General features: G+C 58.1%; 1 protein-coding gene across 4 annotated transcripts in view; it reads left to right on the forward strand.

Moving 5' to 3' along the window:
• The window catches only part of SORT1 (sortilin 1), a 30,870-nt gene that overhangs the window by 11,010 nt on the left and 8,775 nt on the right, over positions 1-11,085 (forward strand). For 3 of the 4 annotated variants that reach the window (XM_032980210.2, XM_032980213.2, XM_032980211.2), the window contains exons 5-16: positions 3,326-3,490; positions 4,157-4,230; positions 5,017-5,069; positions 5,672-5,805; positions 6,222-6,305; positions 6,759-6,819; positions 7,186-7,341; positions 7,444-7,538; positions 8,343-8,448; positions 8,783-8,954; positions 9,618-9,811; positions 10,342-10,531. In XM_032980210.2, the coding sequence (XP_032836101.1) occupies positions 3,326-3,490; positions 4,157-4,230; positions 5,017-5,069; positions 5,672-5,805; positions 6,222-6,305; positions 6,759-6,819; positions 7,186-7,341; positions 7,444-7,538; positions 8,343-8,448; positions 8,783-8,954; positions 9,618-9,811; positions 10,342-10,531 (1,484 nt within the window). The remainder of the gene's footprint in view (positions 1-3,325; positions 3,491-4,156; positions 4,231-5,016; positions 5,070-5,671; positions 5,806-6,221; positions 6,306-6,758; positions 6,820-7,185; positions 7,342-7,443; positions 7,539-8,342; positions 8,449-8,782; positions 8,955-9,617; positions 9,812-10,341; positions 10,532-11,085) is intronic. The other variant, XM_032980212.2, reaches the window with a different exon arrangement.

Raw genomic sequence — 11,085 nt, forward strand, 5'->3', positions numbered from 1 at the left:
TGGCCACCCACCCCCTCGTGTACCGTTCCGGCCTTCATTGGTGCTCGCTAACAGCACTTGCCCCTACAGTCTGTTAAGGCTATATGGGGGATCTTTGATCTTTGTGTGTTGCGTATGTGCTATGCTGTGTGTGTGTTGCGTATGTGCTATGCTGTGTGTGTGTTGCCTATGTGCTATGCTGTGTGTGTGTTGCGTATGTGCTATGCTGTGTGTGTGTTGCGTATGTGCTGTGCTGTGTGTGTGTTGCGTATGTGCTGTGCTGTGTGTGTGTTGTGTATGTGTATGTGCTACAGTGAGGGAAAAAAGTATTTGATCCCCCACTGATTTTATACGTTTGCCCACTGACAAAGAAATGATCAGTCTATAAATTTAATGGTAGGTTTATTTGAACAGGGAGAGACAGAATAACAACAAAAAAATCCAGAAGAACGCATGTCAAAAATGTTATAAATTTTGCATTTTAATGAGGGAAATAAGTATTTGACCCCTCTGCAAAACATGACTTAGTACTTGGTGGCAAAACCCTTGTTGGCAATCACAGAGGTCAGACGTTTCTTGTAGTTGGCCACCAGGTTTGCACACATCTCAGGAGGGATTTTGTCCCACTTCTCTTTGCAGATCTTCTCCAAGTCATTAAGGTTTCGAGGCTGACGTTTGGCAACTCGAACCTTCAGCTCCCTCCACAGATTTTCTATGGGATTAAGGTCTGGAGACTGGCTAGGCCACTCCAGGACCTTAATGTGCTTCTTCTTGAGCCACTCCTTTGTTGCCTTGGCCGTGTGTTTTGGGTCATTGTCATGCTGGAATACCCATCCACGACCCATTTTCAATGCCCTGGCTGAGGGAAGGAGGTTCTCAGCATTCCTCCTCCTCAAAACACGGCGAGTTGAGTTGATGCCAAAGAGCTCCATTTTGGCCTCATCTGACCACAACACTTTCACCCAGTTGTCCTCTGAATCATTCAGATGTTCATTGGCAAACTTCAGACGGGCATGTATATGTGCTTTCTTGAGCAAGGGGACCTTGCGGGCGCTGCAGGATTTCAGTCCTTCACGACGTAGTGTGCTACCAATTGTTTTCTTGGTGACTATGGTCCCAGCTGCCTTGAGATCATTGACAAGATCCTCCCGTGTAGTTCTGGGCTGATTCCTCACCGTTCTCATGATCATTGCAACTCCACGAGGTGAGATCTTGCATGGAGCCCCAGGCCGAGGGAGATTGACAGTTAGTTTGTGTTTCTTCCATTTGCGAATAATCGCACCAACTGTTGTCCCCTTCTCACCAAGCTGCTTGGCAATGGTCTTGTAGCCCATTCCAGCCTTGTGTAAGTCTACAATCTTGTCCCTGACATCCTTGGAGAGCTCTTTGGTCTTGGCCATGGTGGAAAGTTTGGAATCTGATTGATTGATTGCTTCTGTGGACAGGTGTCTTTTATACAGGTAACAAGATGAGATTAGGAGCACTCCCTTTAAGAGTGAGCTCCTAATCTCAGCTCGTTACCTGTATAAAAGACACCTGGGAGCCTGAAATCTTTCTGATTGAGGGGGGGTCAAATACTTATTTCCCTCATTAAAATGCCAGTCAATTTATAACATTTTTGACATGTGTTTTTCTGGATTTTGTTGTTGTTATTCTCTCTCACTGTTCAAATGAACCTACCATTAAAATTATAGACTGATCATTTCTTTGTCAGTGGGCAAACGTACAAAATCAGCAGGGGATCAAATACTTTTTTACCTCACTGTATGCTGTGTGTGTTGTGTATGTGCTATGCTGTGTGTGTTGTGTATGTGCTATGCTGTGTGTTGTGTATGTGCTGTGCTGTGTGTGTTGTGCTATGCTGTGTGTGTGTGTTGTGTGTGTGCTATGCTGTGTGTGTGTTGTGTATGTGCTATGCTGTGTGTGTGTTGTGTATGTGCTATGCTGTGTGTGTGTGTATGTGCTATGCTGTGTGTGTATGTGCTATGCTGTGTGTGTATGTGCTATGCTGTGTGTGTTGTGTATGTGCTATTCTGTGTGTGTGTTGTGTATGTGCTATGCTGTGTGTGTGTTGTGTGTGTGCTATACTGTGTGTGTGTTGTGTGTGTGCTATTCTGTGTGTGTGTTGTGTATGTGCTATGCTGTGTGTGTGTTGTGTGTGTGCTATACTGTGTGTGTGTTGTGTGTGTGCTATGCTGTGTGTGTGTTGTGTGTGTGCTATGCTGTGTGTGTGTTGTGGATGTGCTATGCTGTGTGTGTGTGTTGTGTATGTGCTATGCTGTTTGTGTGTTGTGTATGTGCTCTGCTGTGTGTGTGTGTTGTGTATGTGCTCTGCTGTGTGTGTGTGTGTTGTGTATGTGCTATGCTGTGTGTGTGTGTTGTGTATGTATGTGCTATGCTGTGTGTGTGTTGTGTATGTGCTATGCTGTGTGTGTGTTGTGTATGTGCTATGCTGTGTGTGTGTTGTGTATGTGCTATGCTGTGTGTGTGTGGTGTATGTGCTGTGCTGTGTGTGTGTGGTGTATGTGCTGTGCTGTGTGTGTGTGGTGTATGTGCTGTGCTGTGTGTGTTGTGTATGTGCTGTGCTGTGTGTGTTGTGTATGTGCTGTGCTGTGTGTGTGTGGTGTATGTGCTGTGCTGTGTGTGTGTGGTGTATGTGCTGTGCTGTGTGTGTGTGGTGTATGTGCTGTGCTGTGTGTGTGTGGTGTATGTGCTGTGCTGTGTGTGTGTGGTGTATGTGCTGTGTTGTGTGTGTGTGGTGTATGTGCTGTGTTGTGTGTGTGTGGTGTATGTGCTGTGTTGTGTGTGTGTGTGGTGTATGTGCTGTGTGTGTGGTGTATGTGCTGTGTTGTGTGTGTGTGGTGTATGTGCTGTGTTGTGTGTGTGTGGTGTATGTGCTGTGTTGTGTGTGTGTGGTGTATGTGCTGTGCTGTGTGTGTGTGGTGTATGTGCTGTGCTGTGTGTGTGTGGTGTATGTGCTGTGCTGTGTGTGTGTGGTGTATGTGCTGTGCTGTGTGTGTGTGGTGTATGTGCTGTGCTGTGTGTGTGTGGTGTATGTGCTGTGCTGTGTGTGTGTGGTGTATGTGCTGTGTGTGTGTGGTGTATGTGCTGTGCTGTGTGTGTGTGGTGTATGTGCTGTGCTGTGTGTGTGTTGTGTATGTGCTGTGCTGTGTGTGTGTTGTGTACGTGCTGTGCTGTGCTGTGTGTGTGTGTGTTGTGTATGTGTTATGCTGTGTGTGTGTGTTGTGTATGTGCTATGCTGTGTGTGTGTTGTGTATGTGCTATGCTGTGTGTGTGTTGTGTATATGCTATGCTGGACTTGCTATCCTGTGTGTGCGGGAGACAGGTGGTGATCCTGTCGTCGACCATGATGCCAATGATTTGGTTTTTCGTGGGCTCCAAGGACGGAGGAAGGAACTTTGTATCGCACACGCTGCCCTTCCAGCCCCTGGCACAGATGCAGTTCCACCCGACGCTGCCCGACGTTCTGCTCGCCCACTCCGTGGCAGATGTAGGTGCCCACGTCCCAGCTCCAGCCGAGCGGCCTTGCCAACCTCTCGGTGCTGGAGTCGCGTTCGGGCGCCAGGCGCCGGTGGGAGTGGTGCCCCCGTGAGTTAAGCGAGGAAGCTCTCGGGCCTCTCGTTGTCCGCACGTATGTTGCGTGTTAGTTGAACTTCTTTCGCGCCGTACGTGGCCAACCGTGCCCGTCGGAGGTGCGGTGGAATGACAACAACGCTCAACGCAAAAAGCAGTTCTAAAGCAATTCGTTTTGAATCGTAAGATTTAAAGGTGCATTGCCCCAGCGGCTGCCTAACATCGGAAGGAAGAGCGTTCCAGATGTCCCCAGACGCGCACCTGAAAGCGCTCAATGCGGTGACCACCGTCTTCGTTCGATGGTTAACCAAAAAGCCGCCGCTGCGAGGATAAACCGGAGTTCACGAACGTTCGTACGCCGCCACAGGGATTCAAACAGCGGAGCGCGTCTTGCTGGTGCAACAGCAACTTTGTTGAACGCCGTTTTGAGCAAAGTTCCTCCAAGTTGCAGAGCCGATCGTGACTCTGTTAACCCTGATGTTGCACCTGACGTTAAACGAAGCAACGCAGATGGATGCCGCGGTTGCCTGCGACGTCGTAGCAGGCGCAGCGCTGACTTGTGGTGACCGTGTTCCCATCGCAGTACTCCCTGTACATCACCACGGACTTTGGGATATCCTGGCGCCTACTCCACCAGTTTGTCTTCATGTACAAATGGTGAGCCTGCCACTCACGGTCACACGCGGTCACAGCCGCCCCCACGCGCCGCTCCTTCGGCCTCGCCGCCCTAAGCCAGCCGGTTTAATGTCACGGTGGGTTATTGATGTGTTAATAAAACTTCTGAGCTTCGTAACCTTTGCCAATCCACTACTGGATTAAGGGCCTCCTCACACCCAGCGTCGGTCAGTCCGTGGTAGCCGTAGCTGACTTCACCACGCCGCTCAGTCCGTGGTAGCCGTAGCTTACTTCACCACGCCGCTCAGTCCGTGGTAGCCGTAGCTTACTTCACCACGCCGCTCAGTCCGTGGTAGCCGTAGCTTACTTCACCACGCCGGTCTGGTGAAGTGGGCACCTGGGACCGGTTCTGATATCACTGCTCACTGACGTTAGCCTTGACCATGTCGCGAACTGCTGAGCTATTGAAGTCGGTACCTGCATGAAAGCACGCACACCTCTCCCACGTAGTGCATGCACTATCCGGCGACGCAGTGCTCGGGTTAGAGCACGTGACTAATCCCATCGTCGTCGCCACGGGGGTCCATAAATTGAGCACCACTGTTCGTGAAATAAATCGTGGTCACCCGACGTAGCGTTGCGTTCTCAGCATGTGAACGTGGAATTTCCACCGCTGGCTCGGACCTCAAAGACGAGTGCTGCCCCGCGTCCGTGCCAACCTTCACGCACCCAGGGCCTCGTCGCCTGACCAGCGCCAAGGCCGCGTTCTTACGTGTGTGTGCGCGTGTGCGAGCGAGTCACCACCCTGCCTCTTGCTGTCATCCGCAGGTCAAGCAATGGGACGCTGTTTATCACCACAAACCCGCTCATGAGCGACGTCTGTAAGTGTCCTGGTGCGAGAGAGTACACTCAGAACGCCTCATTGTTGCTTTCGATTTAAATACGCGCAAGAGCACGCAGAGGGTGTGTGCTGCTGCACTGCGTGGTACGGACGCCCTCGGCCTTGTCCAGACCACCGCTTCAGGAGATCCGAACGTGGCGCCGTGTCAGCGTGTTGTTGTCAATTCTCTTATCACACGAATTTTATCTGTTCATTTACAGATTTGAGTTTCAAGCAGCGGGGAGTGCGTATCGAATATGCGTGTTAATATTAACCTAGGGACAGCAAGGACAGCTGCAGAAGGTTTGTTTAGGGCACAGTGGATGATGCTGATGGTGACCCAGTGTTGACATAGCCTCTGTGTGGACACACAAGGTGGGGTTCTATTATTATTCTCGGTACGCTGGTTTACCGATGAAAGCGTCTGCCTAGTCCCGTGACCCTTTTTTTCAGGAGGGTCCTGCCATGTTTTCGTGGTAGAGTGCGACGATTTCTACATACGCGGTCGCGAACTCGTGTAATTTTGCGGGTAAATTCAATCAAAACTTGGGGGGGGGGGTGGTCGGCGGTGACTCCGTCTGTCGTCCGCGTCTGCGGGAGCAGTTCGTCCTCCGCTCGGCAAGTTCCTGATGAAGAGGTCCACGGACCTGGGCCTGACGTTCACGACTGTCGCCCAGAACGTCTACTCCTTCGGCCTGGGGGGGCCCTTCCTCTACGCCTCCATCGTGTTCTCGGCGGTGAGCTCGGCCCCGCCGCGCCCACCCCCCCACTCTTCGCGTCTCGCCGCCGCCGCCGCCGCCACGGCGCGCCGGCGGCGATCTCGGGCGCGATCCGCAAACCCCCGCAGCGACGGCGTCGGGCCCGCGGGCAACGTGCGCCGCCGTGCCGGTGGCCTCGTTGGCTCTTGGCTCGTAATGGCCTTGAACGGGGACGTCCGTCAGTGACACCGCGGCCTTCAACTGAAAATGTGTAATGTACACGTGAAGGTGACGCTTTGAGCAACGGCCTTTCTTGCAGCATCACGCCCGACCACTCGTTCGCCGCTGGCAAGAAACGCGCGCGTACTCGCTCAACTCGCCCGGTGCTCGCCACGCACGACGTCTCTGGCCCTTGCGTGACCCCCGCCGCCCGCACCTTCCCTGTGTCCGCGTAGAACATGACACGCGTGGTCCACGTCTCGTCGGACCAGGGCAACAGCTGGAACATCGCCCAGGTGCCGCCCGTCAAAGAGGACCAGGTAACGCGGCTGAGCGGTGGTGACGCGCGAGAGGGGGGCGGTGGGCACGGCGGTGGGCACGGCGGTGGGCACGGCGGTGGGCACGGCGGTGGGCACGGCGGTGGGCACGGCGGTGGGCACGGCGGTGGGCACGGCGGTGTGTGTGTGTGTGTGGAGCGGCGTCGCGGCAGTTTAACCGCAGAGGCCCGAGTTCGATTCCCGTTGACGGCCGACGCCATTGACGATCATCTGAACCGGTCCTGGCCGCTCCCGTAGGTTGACACGGCCTCAACTGGGTGTTTGGTGCGTGGCGCTAGCCACCCAGGTCCTCGTGTGTCGTGCTGGCTTGCACGGACGCTACTCGCAACAGCCCCCCTACGTTCTGTCAGGGGGATCATTGTCTCGTGCGTATTTCCGTGTATCTCCGTGTAACGACGCGTGCCTGCGTCGCGCTCTCTCAATGTTGATTCGCAGTTCTACTCGATCCTGGCTGCGACCCAGGACATGATCTTCATGCACGTGGATGAGTCTGGAGGTTTGTCTGACCCGCCTGGTTTACATGGTTTCCCCCTACTGACCGCAACAAAAGTGCTCCACGCCATCTGCTGCACTCGGTGGGCATCGGAGATTCCCTTGGCCGTCAATCAAAATGAGTAGGCCATTGTGTGCCGGCATCAGGGTCCACATTTCACCTGAAAATTACTCAAGTGGGATTTTGAACACCCATTGCAATCATTGCCACCCCTGCGGGCAGACTAATGCCCTTTTGCAGGTCGGTTTCCGAGTCGCTTTGTGCGACGCAGGGACAGCTGCCACTGGGGGTGCCCTTGGTATGCTTCTAATGTTTTGGCGAGGGCCCCGGCGCCCGTAACGCTAACCCCGGCCGCGTGTCTGCCCGCAGACTCGGGCCACGGGACACTCTACGCCTCGGACGACCGCGGCCTCGTGTTCTCCGTGTCGCTGCAGCGCCACCTCTACAACAACCAGGGCGTCGTGACGGACTTCACCAATGTCACCTCGCTCAGGGGCGTGCTGCTCACCAGCCAGATCAACGAAGGTGCGGCGCTCGCCTCTCTTGCCTCGGCCGTCGGGGAGTTCGCCGAGGGCGGGGTAGCCGCCCCCGGGCCAACGTGACGTCCGCTCTGTGTCGCTCCGACAGACGGAACGGTGCGCTCGCTGATCTCGTTCGACCGCGGCGGGGAGTGGCGGCCGATCCAGAAGCCCGCCTCCTCCCGCTGCGCTTCGGGCTCGGAGGTGCCACCACCGTCACCACCACCACCGTCACCACCGCCACCACCGCCACCACCGTCACCACCACTACCGTCACCACCGCCACCACCGTCACCACCACTATCGTCACGACCACCACCGTCACCACCACCACCGTCACCACCGCCACCACCACCGTCACCACTGCCACCATCGCCACCACCGTCACCACCACTATCGTCACGACCACCACCGCCACCACCGTCACCACCACCGTCACCACCACCGTCACCACTGCCACCACTACCGTCACGACCACCACCGTCACCATCACCGTCACCACTGCCACCATCGTCACCACCGCCACCACAGTCACCACCGCCACCACCGTCACCACCACCACCGTCACGACCACCACCGTCACCACCACCGTCACCACTGCCACCACCGTCACCACCACCGTCACCACCACTACTGTCACGACCACCACCACCACCATCACCACCACCACCGTCACTATCACCGTAAGCACCACCACCATCACGACCTTCACCGCCACCACCACAGTCACCACCACTGCCATCACTACCACCGTCACCACCACCACCACCACCATCACTGCCGCTTCTGCTGCCGGCTCCGTGCCGCTGCGCCGGGGGGGGGCCTCTCCGTAAGGGAGCGGGGCCCGGGTGACGTGACACCGCTCTCACGACGCGACGCCAACTTCACAACTTGACGGTCATCGCGATATCCCCTGCCGGCCTCCGTAGCTCCAACTCGCATCCAGCACTCGCCCCGCCAGTCTGTTCAGGCTACACGGGGGATCTTTGCGTGCGTGCTTTCTGCCAGCAGTGCAGTCTGCATATCCTGGGCAACTACGCGATGAGTCTTGACAGCACGGTGCTGCAGGTGCCGCTCAGCGAGCCCAACGCGGTCGGCATCGTCATAGCACACGGTACGCCCCGCGGAGCGAGCGAGCGCGTGCGTGCGTGCCGGTGTACGAGCGTGTGCGTGCGTTTGCGACTACGTGCGCGCGTGCGTGGGTGCGTGACTACAAGAGTGCGCGTGTGACCGCACAGCACGCGTTCTGGGCAGATCGTTTACGTGACGTCACCCCAAACAACAAATTGGCGCAGTAGCGCCGCGCGCTAACCTCGCACGGCGGCCAGCCGGGCTCGGAGGGTCGGGCTGGCGGCGCTGCACGTACCTGCGTCGCGCTGAACTTCTTTCGCACCGTACGTAGCCAACCTGCGCTCACGGGAGGTGCGGGTGCCTGCCGCGACGCGCAGGCACGGTGGCGGACGCCATGGCGGTGGAGGACGTGGACGTGTACGTGTCGGACGACGGTGGCTACACCTGGACCCAGGTGCTGGAGGGCCCCCACCACTACGCGGTGCTCGACTCTGGGGGGCTGCTCGTCGCCGTGCCGTCCGGCGCGGTGCTCATGCAGGACACCATCAAGTACGCCGGACACTCACTCACTCATCACGCAGGACACCATCAAGTACACCACACAGTCACTCACTCACTCATGCAGGACACCATCAAGTACACCACACAGTCACTCACTCACGACACCATCAAGTACACCGCACAGTCACTCACTCAGGACACCATCAAGTACACCACACAGTCACTCACTCACGACACCATCAAGTACACCGCACAGTCACTCACGCAGGGCACCATCAAGTACACCGCACAGTCACTCACTCACGCAGGACACCATCAAGTACACCGCACAGTCACTCACTCATGCACCAACTTGAGAAATCCCATGAGCTTTGAAGCTCTTCACAGGCGTTTCAGTAGGTTAGTGCGCTGCACTACGAACCCAGCCACCGCTCACTGCCAACAGCGACGATTATTTCAACCGCTCCTGGGCCTTCAGGAGGCCTACTCGGCCTCAAACGAGTACCTGGTGCGATGCGTAAACATCGCCACTAGGGAGACTAAGGCTGCGTAGCTGGCCACAACCTCGCGTGCCGTGCCGGCTTTCATAGCTGTCGCTCGCTAGCAGCACTTGCCCTCAAAACTCTGCTGAGGCTACAATAAGGTGGGGATGTTTGCCTTTGGTGACGCGGCGGTTGCGGCGGTGGTGGTGGTGGTGGTGGCGCCCGCCAGGTTCTCGACGGACGAGGGCCAGACCTGGTACGAGTACACGTTCACCGCGCAGAAGATGGTGGTGTCAGGCCTGGCCTCCGAGCCGGGCGCCAAGTCGATGAACGTGAGCGTCTGGGGCTACCGCATGTTGAGCTACGCGGAGCACGTCTGGGTCGTCGTCACCATCGACTTCCAGGAGCTGCTCTCCCGCGACTGTGAGGAGCCCCCCTCCACCCCCACCCCACCCGCACTTTCGACACGAACCCGCCGTGGGCCCGTGGGCCCGTGGGGCCTTGGGGCCGTGGGGCCTTGGGGCTGTGGGGCCGTGGGGCCGTGCCCACGCGCGGGCGGGGGGGGGGGGGTGCGGGCGAGCGGGGGTCGCACCATTCAGCGGGGGTCGCATCGTGCGTAGCGGTTAGCCGTGAACCCGGCGACCCCAGGTTCGCTTCCCGCTCGCGAGCGGTAACGGTGGCGAATATTTATTCCGTTCCTGGGCGCTCCCCGAGGTCGACCCAAATGAGGACCTTGACGCGACGCAATGGCGGCCGGGCGCGGTGCCGGCATCCCGTCGCGTCCCGTGCCGTGCCGTGCTGTGCCGTGCCGTGCCGTGCCGTGCCGGACCTTCGCAGGCAGCGCTTGGCGCCACACAAGCCCGTCGGGGTCTACACGGGGGATCTTCGTCCCGTGTGCGCGAGTGCCGGCGTGTCTCACCCCCCCCCCCCCCCCGTACCCCCGAGCGGCGCAGGCGAGGACAGCGACTACCTGCAGTGGAAGGCCCACGAGCGGGCGCCGGGGGACACGTGGGACGGCTGCGTGCTGGGCCTGCACGAGACCTTCTACCGCCTGCGCAAGGCCTCGCTGTGCCGCAACGGACGCGACTACGAGGTCACCGCCAGCTCCGTCGCCTGCCCCTGCACCTCCGACGACTACATGTGGTGCGTGCGCGTGGGGCGGGGGGCGGGTGGGTTACGGGCGACGTTCAGGACCGTGCCTCGTGCGGTTGGGTACCCCGTCCACACCAACGCGGTCGCCCCGGCCGACTCGGCCGCCAGCTCGCCGTGCGCGAGGAGTGCCGGTGGCGGCCGCGCGGCGCCAACGAAGGTGACGGCTGCCACAGTGGCACGCGGTCGCTCTGCGAGTCCGTCACTCGCCGTCCTCCTCGAGGGAAGGACGGCGGTCCGCCAGCAACAAGTCTCCAGATGGACCAGAGTCGCAAAGACAAAAGAGCCCCTTGTATAGCCTCTACAGCTTGCCGGGGCAAGTGCTGCAACGAGCACAGACGAAGGCCGTGCTGGCACTGGCGCACGAGGGGGCGGCGCCGCCGTTGTCTTCACGGCGGTGACGCTCCGCTCCCCACGCCGCCACGGGCGCGGTCATTCGTGCCCCGCCTTGCGATTCCGGCGTGTTAGTGGTGCCGGGGCCTCCCCTAGGTGCCGTGCGCCGACATCGCCACGGCGGAGACCAAGGTGGCAGGGCGTGGCGCCGACCG

The sequence above is a fragment of the Petromyzon marinus genome, chromosome 48 (genome assembly GCF_048934315.1).
Source record: "Petromyzon marinus isolate PM22_M1 ecotype Great Lakes invasive population chromosome 48, UKy_Petmar_22M1.pri1.0, whole genome shotgun sequence".
Classification (NCBI taxonomy): domain Eukaryota; kingdom Metazoa; phylum Chordata; class Hyperoartia; order Petromyzontiformes; family Petromyzontidae; genus Petromyzon; species Petromyzon marinus.